The sequence below is a fragment of the Aulonocara sp. 'chitande type north' Nkhata Bay genome, linkage group LG1 (genome assembly GCF_057382095.1).
Source record: "Aulonocara sp. 'chitande type north' Nkhata Bay isolate Kocher_YH1m ecotype deep benthic linkage group LG1, A_spYH_male_GT1.1, whole genome shotgun sequence".
Taxonomy (NCBI): domain Eukaryota; kingdom Metazoa; phylum Chordata; class Actinopteri; order Cichliformes; family Cichlidae; genus Aulonocara; species Aulonocara sp. 'chitande type north' Nkhata Bay.
In genome coordinates this window covers 28,831,554-28,850,767 of record NC_141344.1, presented here as the reverse complement: position 1 = coordinate 28,850,767, position 19,214 = coordinate 28,831,554, and the positions used below count along the sequence as shown (strand labels likewise).

The 19,214-nt window shown below is 38.7% G+C and overlaps 2 protein-coding genes across 3 annotated transcripts; one reads left to right on the top strand and one right to left on the bottom strand.

Moving 5' to 3' along the window:
- The first annotated feature begins 116 nt into the window (after nucleotides 1–116).
- myef2 (myelin expression factor 2) lies at nucleotides 117–11,496 on the top strand. The gene is made up of 17 exons (XM_086291924.1): nucleotides 117–312; nucleotides 1,314–1,513; nucleotides 2,337–2,389; nucleotides 3,362–3,369; nucleotides 3,466–3,559; nucleotides 3,850–4,041; nucleotides 4,919–5,072; nucleotides 5,176–5,225; nucleotides 5,323–5,383; nucleotides 5,635–5,736; nucleotides 6,080–6,124; nucleotides 6,224–6,322; nucleotides 6,448–6,543; nucleotides 6,631–6,696; nucleotides 9,449–9,633; nucleotides 10,871–10,922; nucleotides 11,111–11,496. Exons 1-17 carry the CDS (start codon nucleotides 203–205, stop codon nucleotides 11,272–11,274), a joined length of 1,731 nt encoding a protein of 576 aa, XP_086148050.1. The 5' UTR covers nucleotides 117–202; the 3' UTR covers nucleotides 11,275–11,496.
- Nucleotides 11,497–11,641: 145 nt separating this feature from the next.
- On the bottom strand, nucleotides 11,642–18,512 carry slc24a5 (solute carrier family 24 member 5). 2 transcript variants are annotated; one of them, XM_086291907.1, is made up of 9 exons: nucleotides 18,215–18,512; nucleotides 17,380–17,559; nucleotides 16,706–16,789; nucleotides 16,374–16,477; nucleotides 16,121–16,221; nucleotides 15,012–15,295; nucleotides 14,687–14,896; nucleotides 13,142–13,243; nucleotides 11,642–12,989 (listed from the first exon to the last, which is right to left on the bottom strand). In XM_086291907.1, exons 1-9 carry the CDS (start codon nucleotides 18,375–18,377, stop codon nucleotides 12,667–12,669), a joined length of 1,551 nt encoding a protein of 516 aa, XP_086148033.1. In that variant the 5' UTR covers nucleotides 18,378–18,512; the 3' UTR covers nucleotides 11,642–12,666. The 2 variants fall into 2 exon arrangements, with proteins under 2 accessions (XP_086148033.1, XP_086148039.1); XM_086291913.1 differs by having other exon boundaries at nucleotides 14,687–14,893.
- Between the last annotated feature and the right edge of the window lie 702 nt (nucleotides 18,513–19,214).

The window sequence follows — 19,214 nt, the reverse complement described above, 5'->3', positions numbered from 1 at the left end:
GAAATCGCGTCCACATTCTTTTTACAGGAGTTAATTTTTTCTTTTCACCCGTGTCCATTGACACCTATACTATTCAATTCTCCGACGATGCCTAGCAACAGCTCCCAAATCTCGCGTTGGAATCACATATCTTCCCAGCACATTTTGAACTGCGTAGCGATCGAGTTATCCTGCGTTGTGTGTGGGGAAAATAAACATCAACATGGCAGATGTTGAAACGGCTAAAGAGGAACCACAGGAGGAGGAAATTTCTGAATCAGTCAAGTCGGAACCCGACGAGACATCTGAAGAAACACCCAACGGTGTGAAAATGTGAGTTAAAAAGTTGTAATATTATCCGGTCGTTCTGCGTCGCTGTTAGCTAGCTTAGCTAAAATGGAGTCCTTGAATATTAGCTATTGTTAGCAAAGAATCCTCCAATCTCTTGTAAGAAATATAACGTCGAAGTATATGTGTTAAATTTAAATATAATGTAAGACTTTAAGGTATATATGCATCTCCATAAACTGTGGCCACAATGTTACAAGGCTGGTGCAATGGGTCATTCTCGGTTAGGTGCTACTCTCCATTGTGTTGTGCTTTCATATTTAGCTAAAGCTAACGAAACTCTGAAATTCAGCGCTAGTAACCACCAAGCCAGCCTTACTTTAATTAAATTAATTAGGTTTAACCACAAGCAAAATAAGCTGTGCTTTTACTAGTTAGCACCCATTCTAATCTTAATGAAATTGTTCATGGCCATTGCGCTATGCTATGCTAACAAACCTGCGGTTAGCTGCTAATGGCTCCGCGCTGTTGCACAAAAATTATACCGGCTTGATACATTTAAAGTGCTCTATACGCATTAAAGTATCAGTTCATTTAAAATGTGTGCTGTATTTTCATAAGGATTTATAAAATGTCACACTTGGTTGAAATCAGAAGTTGCATGAATACTTTTCTTTTAATTTGTTTATGCATTCATCTACTCACGTAGTTGTCATTTACACGCAAAGAAATCCAAAGTTTGTCTAGCACGTATGCATGCATATTGCTGTTTGTGGGTATGGCTATTTTAGATCATGATGATATTATTATTATTATTATTATTATTATTATTACTTTAGATCCATATTATAGAATTTATTAATATGAGTAGAGTTTTTTGTATGTATAAGGTTAAAAAAGGTATAAATTAAATTTCTAAAGCAAATCACAAAAGATGAGTCTGCTATTACTCACAAATTTATTAAGGGTAGATTTTTAATTTGATGCCCCAGTGATCTGTGGAAGATGTTTAGAGATGTTGACCTGCACTTCTCTGTATTTTGTAGGGAAGAAGAAGGCAAGCCCCCCAAAGAAAAGCATGATGGTAAAGAGAAATCCTCTGGAGGCAGAAGAGGAGGCCGCTACCATCCCTACAAAGACAAACATGGTGGAGAAAAGAAGGGTGCTCATAGGAACAGAGTGTTCATCAGCAATATCCCGTATGATATGAAGTGGCAGGCAATTAAAGATCTAATGCGTGATAAAGGTAATCTACCCAGTGATGGGTATGGCGTCTTTCCCTCTGCCTCTCTCTTCAGCTGAAAAGAAGATTTTGACCTTTTGTTCTGTTTTGTTACAAGCTTGAACGTTTGCTTCTAACGCCAGCTAATTTGTGTGTAGCTTTTGTGGATATGCTTAGTGCAGATATTAAGGAACCGCCATATTGTGATTTAAGGTTATTGGAGTTTTAATTCTTTTATTTATGTATTTATTTTTGGATGGGCACCAATTTAGCTTGGGCTGATATGTATGTGAGGAAAAAGTAGGATTTACGTAGTTACATTGTTACTTGTTTTAATGGATTGTCAGCTCCAAAATGTAACCTCAATCCAGCAAGGAATATTTTGATTGTTGAATGTTTTTGTTGCATCTGCATTAAGGTGAATCTTGCTAGTATCAATGAAAAATATTCCAATGTTTTACTTTATGAAATACAGAGTTCCCAAAAAAGATATTTTGAAAGGTCAAAGGACAGCTTAAACATCTCAACTGCCTTGAATGGAATTTGTTGCTAAACTGATCACGTTGAAGTCTTTTGATTTGAATTTTGAAATTCCCAGGTTTAATATAGCTGTGTTTTTGTTTTTTGCTGTTTTTGTTTTTATTTTTCTGGCCTTGGCCTTTGGGTGTCTCAGTCACTGCCCAGAAAGGCATGGTGTTGTCTGGTGGGATGTTGGTCTGGGCTGGCTGTTGATCAATGGGGACATCTCCATCTGTAGCTGTATTGCCAAGGCCAGCGGTGATTTGAAGACTTGGTGACTTAAATTCCTTTGTTCTTTTGGTATTTTCCCTTTGTATGTCTCATGTAGTTGGTGAGGTTACATACGTGGAGCTCTTTAAGGATGCTGAAGGAAAGTCAAGGGTAAGTGATGTGGCCAAATTGCTGCACGAGGTTTTAAATGCCCTCAGCAGGCTCTCAATAATGTAGTGCTCTTTTAGGCTCTGATCCTTTGGGTTAAATGAACTGGAGACACTATAGGTTGTGTTTAGAGCCTGAAAGATGGCTAATGATTGATTTTTCATTTGAAAGGGAGATGTCCTGTTGACTTTTGGAAATGTAGCCAATGAACTCATCTAAGAGTATACTTTTGCTTTTGTTGTTGTCATTTCAATTGGTTTAAAAGTTTGTTTGTTTGGCCATTTTCCAAAGGGAAATGCGGGGTTGTGTGATTGGTCTTATTGATTGACCCTCATGTCTCAAAATTTTATTTTACAATTCTGTTATATGGCAAAGCTTTCTGTTTAATGGAACAAAGCAGTTGCAAAAGACCACGTAGTTGTTTTTGTTATGTCTTTATGTTAAATGGCAACAAATGATGCAATAGATTTAAAGATGAACCACACATTTTTTCTCTTAAAGTCACAACTTGTTAATCCTAAACAATGTACTAAATACATTTGTTGTTGCTTTTTTCATCTATCGTGGTAATCAATGTCCAGTTCAAAACCTAAATATTTTCAGGTAAAATAATAGAATGTTTAAATATTACTGACAAATGTGATTGGTTTTTTTTTTTAGTTTTTTTTTTTTAATTTTAACTGCAACCTTTATATATTACTGTTTAGATATTTTTCTTCTTGTAATATCTTTAATTATTAAGAAATGTGATGTTTGTTTGTTTTTGTTTTTTTTTCAGCATTTTTTCTTGTTTGCAGTAAAGTTAAAAACCAGCCGGCTCAAGCCAGCAGGGAAAATATGGCCAACATGCATAAAAAACATATTAAAAACTAGTTGAGATGTTATATTATGTTTTTGTTTGTAATATCTTGTTTTTAACTGTATTTTGTTCCCTCCTTCTGTGACTCCTGAACTCCTGTGATGCCACCTTCGTAGGGGTGTGGGTAAGAAACCCTATTTTTCTCAAAGAAACAACTTTTGTTTTTATATGTTGTGCTCGCATTGACTCATGTGGCGTCTCCGTTTGCCTCGTTCAACAGTGTGGTGGAGTTCAAAGATGAGGAGTTTGTGAAGAAGGCAGTATTAACTATGAATAAACATGACCTGAGTGGAAGGCCACTCAACATCAAGGAGGTGAGAAGCATAGATTGCCGATTATATTTAGCTGTTCTCTCTCTTTTTTTTTTTTTTTTTTAAGAAAAGCTGATCTCATGTTGCTATTTTCTGTTGATTGTGGGCATATGAAGCAGTCATAAAAAGATTGTGGTGGTAACCATGATGTAGCATTATTACATTACATATGTTTTTGTTAACATCAGATCTGAAAATATCCAGCGATGTACCACTAAATTAAAATGACACTGTGAAATTTTCTAGTTTTATTTATTTTTTCTTAAATGTTATCATAATGTTTTCTATTTAAGGACCCTGATGGAGAGCATGCCCGCCGTGTGTTGCAACGCATGGGAGGGGGTCAACAGGGAGGCCGTGGGCAGGACATGGGGCCTGGTGTGATGAACCTCCCGCCCTCCATTGCTAACAACCCTAACATCCCACCTGAAGTCATCCATGCACTGGAGGCTGGGCGACTTGGCAACACTGTGTTTGTAGCTAATGTAAGGAAATGTTATTAAACATTAATTATCACTGTGCAATTGTAGACATCTGCCAAGCACACTCGTATACATAGTGAAGGCTTTAAAGTAATTTAATAGCTTGGCACCAGAGATTAGTATTACTAATTAAATATTTGACCAGCTGTGAAATATGTCCACAATCATATGTTTCTACAGTATTTGTGCCAGTCTATTTTAAGCCTGGCAGCCCACCAGAGTTTAATGGAGCTTCAGCTGGGCCTAAACATTGTGTAATTTAAAAAAAAAAAAAGTTTTTATGATATGTTTATATGTTGTAGCTACAACTGTTTAGCAAGCAAATCCACTTTCACCATTACAGTTACCGTTAACTGTTTACGCACAAACATGTAATTTAGAATTATTGTTGGGGGAGGGCGGTCAACCTGGAGAGAACCCACACAGACACAGAAAGGCTTTAGCTGGCCGGTGAATTCAAACCCCTTTTTTGTTGTGAGGTGACAGTGCTAAACCCTGCACCACTGTTCTACCCCGACCAAAAGAGTTAGTAGACCCCTAAGTAAGCGAAAATAACTAGATAACTACTGACATACGGTAGTATTGTTTTAACTCCTTTCATGTGCTATCCATCCACTAATGTTTACTGTTTACCGTAAGCAGTAGTATAATCCACTTTACTTTGTCTTCGTACTGAAAATGGGAAATGAACTCCCCACTGTACCACCGTCACCACCCTCCATAAGAGACGGCTACAAAAGCTGCTGTGCCATCTTTACCACACAGTGTGCACAGTATGGCTGTCACTGATATGGAGGTATAGCAGTTTCCAAATCTGTGTAGTAATCTTTTTTTTTTTCCTGTTTATTAAACGCACTGGTGTCTTTCTATTGTTCAACAGCTGGATTTTAAGGTGGGGTGGAAGAAGTTAAAAGAGGTGTTTAGTATGGCCGGTGTGGTGAAGCGAGCAGATGTAAAGGAAGATAAAGATGGCAAGAGCCGTGGGATGGGAACAGTGACTTTTGAGCAGCCACTGGAAGCTGTGCAGGCCATTTGTATCCTTTATAATTAAGTATTAATTAAAAAAGAAACAAAAAGAGAAAAAGAACTTATTCTGTACAATATTTACCACAGCATTCTCCTTGATGTTGATTCCAGCCATGTTTAATGGGCAGATGCTCTTTGACAGGCAGATGCACGTAAAAATGGTACGTGTGTGTTGTTTTTGTTTGTTAAGTTACAATGTGCTTTAAGCTATGCAGACGGTGTGAATATGTGGGCAAAGAAAAATGCTTGGTCTTGCAGGATGAGAAATCTCTACCCGTTGAAGACTTTCGGCAAGTAGAAAAAGCACCTCAGTTACCACGTGAGTTTGCTGTTATTCCCTTATCATAAGCAAAAAACGTAATTTAAAAAAAATAGTTTTATTATCATTAATCAAGTAAACGCGTCTTACCAGAACAGGAAGTGAACAGCTGCATTTTAACAAGATGGTGTGTGAGTGAATAAATAATTTGTTCACCAAAATGGCAGTGTGCCTTTAGTATGTATGAAGTATGTCTTGAGCATTTCTTGTGGTTGGAGACAATACAGAAGGAATTTTTCTTCTTTGTGTAGGTGGTCTAGGTGGTATTGGCATGGGATTGGGGCCAGGAGGTCAACCCATCAATGCCAACCGCTTGAGTGGTGGAGGCGGCATGAGCGCTATGGGACCTGGAGGTCAGTCACCTTTTGAGATATTAGGTTTAAATTATATTCAGTGCAAAGTGTGTCGTATATATGCCGAGTTGCAACAGTTTGTCTTTACAAGCCAATATTTATCCGACAGAATTACATTTCCACTAGCTGATCATCAAATTAGGGTCTCAAGGCAATATTAACTGTGTTCAAGTTAGACTGACATATATGCAACATACCAGTGTCTGTTTTTCTATTAGCCTCGATGTGCAAAGAAATGAAATGATCAGAGCTCTGTCCAGATAATATTTAAGCGCTTTTACGTTGTAAATTTTATGGAATTACATCTGTTTCTTGTAATTCGATGTTCCTTTGTCTTTGCCAGGTATGGATGTATCAGGTTATGGTGGAATGAACAGACTTGGGGGAGGTGAGCTTTTTGCTACCTACGAGTTTCTTTCCTGTTGAATGACCATGGTTACCTCGGTGTTAACAAAGGAGATTTCTTTTTCTCTTCTGCTTTCGATAGGAATGAGTAGTGCAAGTGGAGGCTTTGGAGGCATGGACAGCATGGGCAGTATGGGTGGGTTTGGAGGGAGGGACATGGCACCAGTTGGCAGAATGGGAGGTAAGTCTGTTTTACCCTCAGTGGGCCAAAAATCAGGTTTTCTTGTTTGTTATTGGTAACTAATGTGTCATCTCGTTTTATTGTTGATTGTTTTGTTTCTCTTTCATTGTATTTTTGGTGTTAAGATATGTACCGATCAGGAATGGGTGGAATGGATCGGGACTTTGGGCACGGTGACATGCCAATGAATCGAGGATTTGGGGATTCTTTTGGAGGAATGGGTAAGTTATACTCTCACTTCAGTGAGGCTGTGAGTTCTACTGCATCGTGGTATAATCGAATTTGCATCAACTTGCACTCTTCTTTAGGTGGAGGCTTTGGAGGAGGCATGGGCAGTGGTGGCATGGGGCACATGGGAACTGGATTAGGCACAGGTTAGGAAAAAAAAAATCTTAATACACAGTGTTTCAAATTATCATTTTTATAGCAGTTGTTCAGTAATTAAAGGTACATGAGACTCCACAACAGTACTCTTACTTAAAGTTTGGGCTGCCCCCAAATCATCATTTCCTTCCAGTAGTTAATATATTTAGTCTTTTCCAAGTCTGACCTTTTTGGTAAAATGTAACTCTTTTACTTGAATTTAAACAGTGTAAATTGATAAAAATGGAAAAATAAAAAAAAATGAAACAAAATTAACAGTATTTCCTGCTATAACATAAGTAACATCTCTCATATCAGGCTTCCTAAAGGATAACATTTGAATAGAGAAACAGAAGCTTAGATCTTTATGGCTGATTACAGCAACCTAATCTCCTGAACTGTCATACACTTAGCAGTGGGTGTGGAAACGTGTGGTCATGGTTGTCACACAGATTAAGAAAGTAGTGTATTAATACGTCTTACTTATTAAGAGTCACAACAGACTTGGTCACCACACGCATTTTATTTTTGGTAACATAAATAAAGAATAAGATATAACAGGTTTTTTTGTATGAATTAGAATACTCTCTCTGGTAGCTGCTCTATAAACACCGGAACAACAGTATATATTTTTCTAGTGTTTTTCTCATTTTTGCTATGTAACTTTGCACTGTCCGCTTTATGCTGTAACAAATTTCCCTCGTGTGGGACTAATAAAGGTTATCTTATCTTACATTAATGACTAACCTCATATTGTGGCTGGAGCATCTCAGTTGTTCCCCTTCCCTACTGAAGTTTGGTCTGTTTACATCAATTTTCCATGCGATTGTATTTGTCAAAAAAAACCATCGGGAACTTTTATCAAGTGGAAAAAGGTTAGCGTTCATTCTCCAGGTTCACCGTGTTATGCTTTGGTAAGCTAACATAGCAGTGTCGCTAGCGATCACTAACACAGCATTATATACCATCTAGCCCAACTTCAGTAATCCTACAAACGTCACTATTGTGTAGTTTTCTCTCTACATTCATGTTGGAAGTGATAGCAGAGCTGTACGTTTTATTTTTTTCCAGAAATCTCTCAGTCAGAACATGCTATATCATGTTCAGGTAACTAGTGAAACCAGCGAGCTAACTTCTAACTCTGTTTAATTTAATAAATTCTGTTTTCATGGATGCCTGGACGTTAAACTAATTGTTAAACCTGGTAAAGCAGCAACGCTGCTCATTTTATTAAAGATGAAAGAATTTAGAAAGTTTTTAACTCTCAGTGATGCTGCAGTGTTCGTTTGACTTTGGGACCTGAAGCGGATGGAGTTTAGGGCCCACTGTTTTATGCTTTGTTATGCTAACATCTGTGTCGCTAGCGATCACTAGCACAGCATCATATACCAGCTAGTCCAACTTCAGTAATCCTACAAACGTCACTGCTGTGTAGTTTTCTGTCTTCATTCATGTTGGAAGTGATAGCAGAGCTGTACGTTTTATTTTTGCCCAGAAATCTCTCAGTCAGAACATGCTACTAGTTTCGCTAGTTTAGGTAACTAGCGAAACTAGCCAGCTAACTATCTGCTAACTTCTAACTCCGTTAAATTTAATAATTTCTGTTTTCATGGATGCCTGGATGTTAAACTTAATTGTTACACCTGGTAAAGCAGCAACACTGATCATTTTATTAAAGATGAAAGTATTTACACAGTGTTCGTTTGGGACCTGACGCAGACGGGGTTTTGGACCCAGATTACTATGAGCCGTGAGGCTCCTGATTACGGTAGCCATAACGCTCAGACAATCAATCAAGCAGTGCGGCTTCGTAGCTTAGCAAAGTCCTACTAAAACATTTTTTGACTGATTTTTGAGCGCCGTGTACCACATAAAATTGGTTCGAGGTCAGTAAACACAGTCAGAATTCATAGATAAGGCGCACCAGAGTATAAGGCGCACTGCCGATTTTTGAGAAAATTAAAGGATTTTAAGTGCGCTTTATAGTGCGGAAAATATAGTACTTGGAGAAAAGAGATGCATTTTGAAGACCAAGAAAAAAACAGCAGAGGGCCTGGCTGGCCACAGCAACCCACAGAGAAAATATGCACTTTCTCTGTTTCATGTATGCCAAAAAACCCACACAAACCTGAAAATCTTTACAGTTACAGTGTAAGATGGAATCTATGATGGAGTTGTCAAGTTTTGGTTGACCAGCCTTATGGTATTTTTCCATTTCATCCCAGGCTTGTTTAAATTATTAGACTGAAAGTATTCAGAACACTGCTGCCTGTACTATAGCAAATGCTATGGTATTTATTTTCCCAGAGATCGACAATTACTTGTTTGTTAGAGACTAAAAAGGGGTATAGTGGTTTGTCAGTAGTTAAAATGTTTTCTTTTCACAAAAGAATGAAGTTTTCCCATTGATTCTTCGTGCAGTGTGGTGACTAATTATTTAAACTGGTACAGAGTCTGCACCCACTGTATAAACAGTGTCATGGCGACATTGGCTTCTGTGATAGCAAGTTTGGAAGTGGAAAATCAATCCTCTTCTGCACCGTTTAGATACACTTCGGTTACATTTTATTAGAATAAGTTAATAAAAATCTATTCATAAAGCGGTGCAAAGTGTTTTAAAAGTCCCAATTCACAGAAATCTGTCATGAGGCTTTGTAGTTCTGCAGCAGTGCAGGAAACTGCAAACATGACCCTGTTAAAACCTAACTGTGCATTAGGTTAAATTGTTTGTGTGCACTTCTGTGTGTGTGTGTGTGTGCTCAGGTGGGGGAATGGGAAATATGTCGATGGACCGAATGGGCTCCAGCTTTGACCGTTTGGGAATGTCAGGAATGGACATGAACCGTGGCTTTGGTGGCTATGGAGGCGGGGGGCCGGGCCACATGGGTGGTGGCATGTCGGACAGAGGCTCAGGGTCCAAAGGAGGTTGCCAGATATTTGTGCGAAATGTAAGCAGAAATAAAACCATGTTCATTTATTCTGATTTTCAGAGCTGTTACATCTGTGGACATCCTTATCTTCCTATACAGTCAGTCGTGATAGTGATAGTAGTCATAGTGCAAGCACTATAGTATGCTGCCACTCAAAGTTTAAAATGTTAAAGGGGAATTCAAAGGTCCAGGTTTAGCAAACATCACTTGTGTTAGAATTTCTTGTAACCCCCCCATCATTCCTCTTTTGTTTAGATGTGTTCTCAAGACATTTGTGTATCTAAATTTACTGCTTCTTTAATCAGTTCGCTGTGCTAACATGATCAGTTAAACTTTAACGTGATAAACGTTCATTAGATGTCATTAAATATATTGTTGCTGGGCCTTTGATTGGATAGCTGCATAAGCACACAAAGTTATTAATAATATGTGGTGTGCTTTGATGAATCATTAATTTTTGCTTGGAGGATTTATGATCAGTTCAATGTCATCTTTGACATGTTTGATTCCTGTACAAATAGGGCTGTTCGATATAACGATATATATCGGATGACGATATAAAAATGTCTTATCGTTTCATTTTATGCTATCGTTTGTTTCGTGGTGTTGCAAAATAAACGTTTACGGCAATATTTTTTCATTATTTTGATGGTCACTGTAGTGGCTATATTAATTTCTTAAAGTTCTCACTTTCTCTTATATTTATAACCACACTACAGACAGACAAGCGTTTGTTTTTATGCGTTGTCGTTAGCAACAACGACGGTAAAACCACCGCGTGTCCGCTTGTTTATGTTCCACATAAACATTTCACAATAAAGCTCAAGATCCTGTTGTGACTTTTCAAAATAAACTGAATCACGTGAAAGATGCAGTTAAAATAAATAAACCTTAGACTCAAACGTTAGAACAGGCTTTCACACGCAGCACGCCGTGTAAGAAATACTCACAAAGAAAACAGCGGCCCTTACAACTTATGTCTAAAAATGTATAGTTTCATGCATCAGTTAAAACACTCGACTCCAGGTACGCGACGCCCAGCTGGAAACACTTCACGCAAGTCGAGCTGCCCGAGATTCACAGAATTTATAGAAAATGTTAAATTTTTGTGATTTATATCGTTATCGGACGATAGATGTCTTAATATCAGGATATGAGATTTTGGTCATATCGCACAGCCCTATGTACAAAGGTCCAGCTGTAAATGTGTTAATGCTGACTAATGTAATGACTGAAGTATATTTTTGTTTTATAGCTGTCCTATGATTTGACATGGCAAAAACTGAAAGACAAGTTCAGTCACTGTGGTAAGTGTTTCGCTTATTATAGACCACTGAATTAATTATTCTGTTTAATTCATGAACCACTGGAGCACTTTTGGCATTTCACCACAATTGATCGCTGAAAACAAAGACCAATATCTAAGATTTAATCAGCACTTTGTTAAAGATTCTGCTTTCAAAATTCAGCCGTTGCTCATTCTTTTCTGCTACAGGTCAGGTAATGTTTGCAGAAATCAAGATGGAGAATGGAAAGTCGAAGGGATGCGGAACGGTGAGATTCGACTCTCCAGAGAGTGCCGAGAAGGCCTGCAGGATGATGAATGGAACCAAGATAAATGGCCGAGAGGTGGACGTCCGTATTGATCGAAACGCCTAGATCCTTTGTAGAAGTGAAGCTAACACGTACACATTCAGTCCCCTTGCCAATGATCTTTTGTTTTGTTTTAAAAACACAATTACTTCATATCTTCACGTGTAAACTGTTTCTTTCTTTCGTCCTTTTGTTTGTTAATGTAAACTACATAGCTATTTTGTTTTATAAACCCTTTTTAATTTGTGAGACAGTTTATTTGACCAAATAAAGTTTGTAATTTTTAAACTTGGTGGTTGTAAATTCTCCTGAGATCAAAGTCTCGAAGTTGTTCTTCATTGTCTAAACTTTTGCTGTAGTTCTGCCCCCACCCTCCAAGAACAGTGTTCTACATTGGCATCTTCAAATCTAAAAAATACCACAATAGTCCACAGATGAAACTCAGTATGCGCTTATTTTATAGGAACAAAAAGATATTCAAGTATTTAAACCTTCAAGCTTAAAGTTTAGTATTTTTAGTTAGATCGCGAGTGGGTTTGGCATAATCCTGACAAACTGAGTTACCTGCTGCAGCGACCTGTTAATAAGAATACAGCCAAAAGTAGCTGTTTTGTTTAGATTTGTTTGTTGTTTTTAGTTATATTATGGCACGTGTATGTCAGGGGAATACAATACGGACACCTAACTAGACATCAGTGCTGTAAAAAAGATGCATAACAGTGTGTCCTCAAGCTGTTAGAAAGATTTCATCAAAGCTACAGATTAAAACGGGATTTTAAAATATTTTTATTTGAATTAGGTTTGCTACAGTTTTGAACAAATTCTTTTTTTTGGAAGGTTTTTGTGCTTAGCTTGAACTAAGCTTTGTTGGGTTTGTTCTGAGGGTAGATTAGTGTCTAAAGTCCACGCAAGCATTGCAAACTTGGTTGTGGAAAAAAAATGCGTGACAGTTTTAGGGAACTGAAGATGAGTGGAAAGTTTTTCTTTCTTTTTTTTTTTTTTTTTTTAACTATTTATGGCTCTAACCATTCTTTCTCGCTCATAAAAGCTTATCAGAGAAATAAGTCTTTGTTTTAGCTCAACCACCCTCTTAAAAAGGAGGACAAGGCCAGATGAGTTCAGTTTAAACCTTTTATTTCTTTTCTTATTGGAAATTGCAGTAAACCTGTGGGAGCAGTAGCTTTTTGTTCATGACCCTTATGTAAGACAGGGAATGTCTTGCAATGTGAAGATGGGCCTTGTGATGATACTGGTCTTGTCTGGATCTTGGTGTACACGCCCAAAAGAATGATCCTAGGAACATTGCCACCTTTGGTAAAATATATTAACAATAGATCATTCACTGAGGTGACCATCACGTATGCGTGCCGTAGCAACTTGATATTTGTACATTTTTAAAAGCTTAACATTTTTGTTTTTACTCAGAAAATATGGCTTTAGTCCTGAGAAGGTCAGATCTCAGTCGCTGCACAGCCTTAGGGGATTATTCCCAATAATTCCCAGCTCATACAGGATGGACAGAGTGGCAAAGAGGATGTAGCAGATGAGAGAAACGATTCCCAGCTTCCAGTCCAACTTCCATCCGTTGATGTGCACGGCTACGAAAAGGAAGACAATTGAAAGGAGAAGTGTGCAGGAAATAAAGACCAGTCCGGTGCTGTTGACCTCTACAGGGTTGTTGGTGTCCACAAAGGCAGTTTTGATGAACCAAGGCAAACCCAGGCACAGCATGTCAAACACATTAGAGCCCACAATGTTGGACATGGCCATATCGGCTTTCCCTTAAGAGAGAGAGAAAAAAAGTTTACATTGAAATTTTAAAGAATTCAACATTCCTGTATTTTGAGTGAACAAGCTGTGGAAGTTTAAATGTACAGCAAGCAGTTGTTCAGGAATTTTAAATGAAGTTAATGAAACTGGAAATTAGTGTTACCTTCTCTGGCCACCATCACACTGGCCACAGTGTCAGGTATACTGGTTCCAGCAGCAAGCAAAGTAAGTCCCATAATAGTATCGGGGATAGCAAGGGTCTCACCTGCATAAACACAATGCCAACACAAAGTCGGATTACCCTACCAATAACTTCAAGATACAGTGTTGTGCAAAAATATTGAACTACTACACATTTTTTTTATGTCTTGCAAGGGAAATAGGTGCAGAGATTAATGGAAATGCAGTATATCAGGCAAAAACAGTTAGTACAATTTCTGTGTCTAACACACCTGACTGAAATGAAGCGCCAAACCCATGACAGAGCCTCCTCTATGTTTAACAGATGGCTGTGGAGACTTTTCTCCCTGTTTTCCAGCCTTAAATATAGCTTCTTGACATTCTCAACTAAAGAGATACCACTTCTGTAGTCAAGTCAGTGAAAAATGTGAACAAATTATGTTTTGCGACAGGCTGCTAGTAACAAAGTGCCTAAAAACACAAATTAACATTGGTTCTCTGCGAAGTCGTCTGTAATGTGTAGACACAACACTGGTTCTTCCCTTAGGTTGGGTACTTTTTTTGTTTGAATGACTCATACGTCAGGGTTAAGTTGCTCAACAGAAACATTCCCTTGTAAAGGGTCAGGTAGAAGCGCTGAAAATGACTGAAAAAGCAGCTAAGGAAAACCTTCGACCTGAAGAAAACTGAAGGAACTATTTCTCAAGAACCTAAGCTAAATATCAAGAAATGAGGGGTGGCTCAAAAGTACATAGTACTGTGGATCTTCCATAAGAATGTGAAATCCTATTATCAAGTTAAATAAACAGCACATCTGCTCCTTCTCTTTTTGAAAATTCAGTCCATTATTAGACATTGTCCATTATCCAGAATCCACATTCATCATAGGAAAATAAATAAATTTCAGGCAAAGTGATCCAGAAAATAACTCACCAATATTAATCACCACCTTAAATGAATCCTTACAATCCTGCCTGTGAACTGTGACTGGGTTCTCTGTACTGTCCAATTCAGTGCAGAGCCTACATGCCTGGTATTTCCCTGCATGTGAGCCTTTCTGAGAACTATTGGATAATAATCTCATTATACATTAAGTAGACCTGCCACTGTCACATGATAATATTGCCTTTTTACCCTGAACTTGGAATATAGTTCTATAGTTCATTCTTTTGTAGATGGAAGGTGGAGGGGTTCTTGAAGCCCTGTATACACTCAGTCCTCATGTGACTGTGTTTCCCTAGGGGTGAGCCCCCTGTTAATTGCTGTGGCCGGCTAGGCACATGGCCCACTGGAGCTACAACAGACCCCCTCTGAACCTGCCTAGACAATGGCATCCCAGGAATTAACCAGCAGACCAACATGTGACTGTACTCTGCAAATCCAACATTTTTCTCACAAGTTTCAACACTTGTGATCTGCCGTGGCTCAGTGGGTGATGAGCTCATTTACACCTGTAGCTAATCTGCAAAAGTTTAATGAAAACTACAGAATTTTATTACAGACTTCAGAGTTAAAACAGCCATCTTACCAACTACAGTGACCATCCACACCAGCACATATGTAAAAGCTGAGATCCAGACTGCTGACATGAGGAAAGTGATCACGAACCACTGCTTCCAGAACCTTCTCCTGCAGTCAGGGATGGTGAGGAAAAGCAGAGTAATGATGGGCAGGGACAGTACCCACAGAATCCGTTTCATGTCGCTCTCCGGGACGGCAAAGACACTTTTATGCTCTGCTGGTATGAGAGAATATACATCATACATCTCTCCTAGATCAAACACGAAGGCGAATGACTCAAAGTGGCGTTGAAGGAAAGCAGTTTTACTGTGCCACTAAGAAGTGCGCCTTACCTTCAGGAATCTCATTGAGTCCGTGTAGGCTGAGGGACAGGTGAGAGTATCCTGACTCATCGTGGAAGATCCCACTGTCTGTTCTGGAGCGACTGTGGACTCGCAAACTGGTGTCGTCATTCCAACCCAGCAGACGCTGTGTCTCAATCTTTTCACACGAACCTGACCCCAGACACGTGCAGCAAGGGCTCAGCTTCCTCAGGACAAACTCACTGATGCGAAGGTCAAAGCACAGAACCACAATGTAAACGCCGTAGACCAGCAGGAGACAGGCAGCATCATACCTGTCAACAAATTACACAGTTTGAGCATTAATAGTTCATTGACATACTGTAAATGAAAAATATTGTAAATAAAACATACAATGCTGTGAAAAAGCATTTGTCCCCTTCCTGAGTTTTTAGTTTTTTTTGCATATTTGTCAGACTTATATGTTTCAGAACATAAACAGATTTTAATATTAGACAAAGATAACCTGAGTAAATACAAAATGCACTTTTCAATTATTATGTCAATGTAAGTAATAGCAGTGATGAACCATGGTGAGAGCCATTATCCACAAATGGAGAAAACATGGAACAGTGGTGAACCTTCACCAGAGTGACCAGCCTACCAAAAATACTTCAAGAGTTCTTCGATGACTCACCCAGGAGGTCACAAAAGAACCCAGATCACCATCTAAAAAACTGCAGGTCTCACTTCCCTCAATTAAGGTCAGAAAACATACTTTTCAGTGGCTTTTGTACCACTGGATTATTTCAACATATTTTCCATGTGTAATTCTCCAAATTGTTGTTGCTTTTTTTTTTTAGCCATGGATATAGTTATGACAGTACCATAAAAAACAAAAAGAAAAAACAAACCTGTAAATACCTGCACTGTACAAATTGTTTTGTGATCTCTTTTAATTTGTTTTTCTCTACATCACAAGAGGCAATAAAACGCTGTAAATGACTTTGTATCTTGTTACCACCCTTTGGGTTATAAAATAGAGTCTCTTATAAAAGGACAAAGTCTTTTACAACCCAAATTCAACACCTGTTTGTATGTGGTGAAAGGTCTTAAGATGATTCATGTAATGATGAGTTAGTACACACAAATACACTCACCAGTAAACTTTGTTATCTGAAATAATCCCAATGACAGCAGCAACACTGATCCCATATGCCAGGCAGTCCCTGAATAGTGGCCAACAGGTGAGACGCCCAGCCTGATAAAGCGAACAAAAATAAGAGGTTTAAGGCTCATAAAACACAACGATCCTTCTGTTTTGGCTGAGCAAAAGTGCAACTGCTACACACAAGTAGTTAGCAGAGGTGTAATGTTTGTCTGTATCTTATGTGTTATCGTGTCAGAATGTACCATAGAGGCTAAAAGTCCACAGGCACCACAGATTCCTAGCAGGTTGTAGACAGCCGATCCCACAATGGTGCTGACCCCAATGTCCCCTTTTGTCACAAACACACCTGACAGTAAAGAGCACATTTTAGCTTTGAAGCCAGGAGCAATGAGGAAGCATGACAGGGAAAAGAAATAAAGATCTGAAAGTTAAAATAGCCTAGTTCAAGGACACTTTTCCTTTTTGTTCCCATGTAGTAAAGTCACTATGTCAGACTGGGGAACACCACAAGGACACAGATGATCATACTGGGGTTATCATGTCATAATTAGGTTTTTACTTAGTTTGTGATTACCTAGGAAGGCTGTGACTAGTTCAGGTGCAGAACTTCCAGCTGCCATAAACGTGGCTCCTGCTACGTCCTGTGACAATCCCAGACCTGAGAGAGGTCCAAAATAACACACACACAAAAAAAAATAATGCACAGTTTTGTTCAACAATAGCACAATCCCTCCTCATATGGCCCATTAAAAACAGATTGATATATTTATTTTTAAGGATTGGTCTGTGATATTACATTTTATATCCGCCCACTGTGGGCTTGTTTAGTCAGTCAGTTGATTTCATGGTTTGATCGTCTATTAAAAAAGGATATGTTTTTAAAAATAAAATAAAATATACTTAGGTGTTGGAGGGATAGGTGCATAAAGTTGAAAACTTTCACAATGTTTGTAGACTTTGCAAAGACCAAACTACTAGTTTACATTAACTATACCAAAGGATTAACTGACTAACAGCTTTATTTATTACTTAAAATGTTCAGTAAGTTAAATATTTCCTCACACTGTATGTGTAGATTTGGCTCCCACCTTGTAAATGAAGAAATTGCGTTAGAATCTGTTGTTATAAATCCCGATTACTCTGATAATCACACAGTGCAAAAATACAATGAGAACATCCACCCAAGCCTACACCTACACCTTACACGCAGATGTTCTATTGGAAACGTGTGTGTTATGTAGAACTTACGTTCACTGATTACTTCTAATGATGGCAGAAAGTAATCGTCGCAGACTATAGAGACAGCCAAAAGCATGTAGAAAATAAGCATAAAATAAATGACGAGCCCTCCGTCCTTCCTCTCCTGCACTGTGAAGAAGCCTTCAGGAAACTCGGAGGACTGTGGGGGGATGCATTCTGTCTCATTCTCTAAAACAGCAGAAACAACACGCACACGCATTCAAATCAAGGCTGTTAAAGTAAACTAATTCAAAAATAAGGGAGAAAAAATATTTTAGAACATTTTAGTAAAGTGAACTAAAATCTAATTGTACAGAAAAGTTTCAGTCTGGCCATTTTGGTCGAATACGTCAGTACAGAAAGCCTGAGGGAGATTATCTTTATGGAGACTGGGATGAGGATGAATCAGTCGCCTCCAGTAACGGTTGTGTGATAATACCTATTTTCAACTTCTTAAATCTAGCCCCTGACAAATACACGCGAGAATATTATCAAATAAAAGACGAAAGCACCGACTCTAATAACGACTCTTAACAACTCATACACACAAACTGTCACCCCAAGAAGTCAGCAAGTTGCTAGAGCGCTCTGCCAAGATGGTTAGCTCTATTTTCATGGCAGTTACACGGTCTTTCATGCCGATAACACACGACGATTAGTAGAGCAAACATTGCCACAGTTGCTATGCCACATGATTACGCACACATTATTACCGTGACATAACTCATGACACACTGAACAGATTGTCACTATAAAACAAAACTCCCCCAGATTATTGTGGCAGCTCTAAAATGTTACAAAGTAACCCAAAAATCCCGCACGCACTTGTTTCAGATATGCTTACCCACGGCCCGACGCACCCTGACAGAGTGACTTTCCTGTGCTGTTTTTGCTGTTACTGAAAGGAGACTGACCGTGCAATACAAAAATATTACAAATCCCAGGAAGTAAGGTATAAAATCTTTTCTCTTCTTTTTCTGCACAGCTACAGCAGTACCCATGGTCATTTTAAAATTAAATAAAACAAAAAAATAAATACGAAATTAGCGATTAATCCAAGGACGCATGTGTGTCTTTACAAGCTTGTAGAAATGTACTAAGGACTAAAATTGGTTGTGAGCGCTGCATCTAACACTATACGGCTGCAAGCTGCAAAGAGAGATTATTGGGAGGGGGGACATTTTAAAGTCTGGTGCTACTAAGAATGGGGGATCACGAGTTGCGAGTCATTCCAGTCAGCTTGAACACAATCCAGCCTGAGGCGCAGCAGGGGTGAAATCCAGATTTCTTTAAGCACAGTTTTAATGCAGCTTTACAAGTGGAAATGTAATGTTTTCTTGATTAAATACACATTTAAGCAACACACTTGCTGAATTTGGAGATGATCATCTTCACGTCAAACAGTGGCACTGTGGGCGTACATGCAGGCCACTCAACTAGGCCTTTGCGCATATCTGACTCGTGATTGTAGACAGAACATAACCATAAACAGGATTTAGTGTAGTTTTAGTTACACCGTAGACTGATACCCATACTCCTCACATGTGAGGAAAAAAAGGGGGTGTGAATATGTGGAGGGACGGGGTGCCAGGGCTTGTTTGGACATGCCCCAAAGTTTCCCCCGGAGCCACAGAGCGTCAGTCAGGAGTGCTCTCTGTGTGGATCGCCTTCGTGCTCCAAAGACATGAAATGAATGGATATTAAAACGATGGATAGTTTATCCTGAGTCCAAACAAGATGATTTGAAAAAAGGTGAGTCAATTCAATTACTGGTTTTCTGAGAGGCTGCTCTGTGTCTATTGCACGTATTTCATTAAGCAGAAGATTTAACATTATGAATTTAT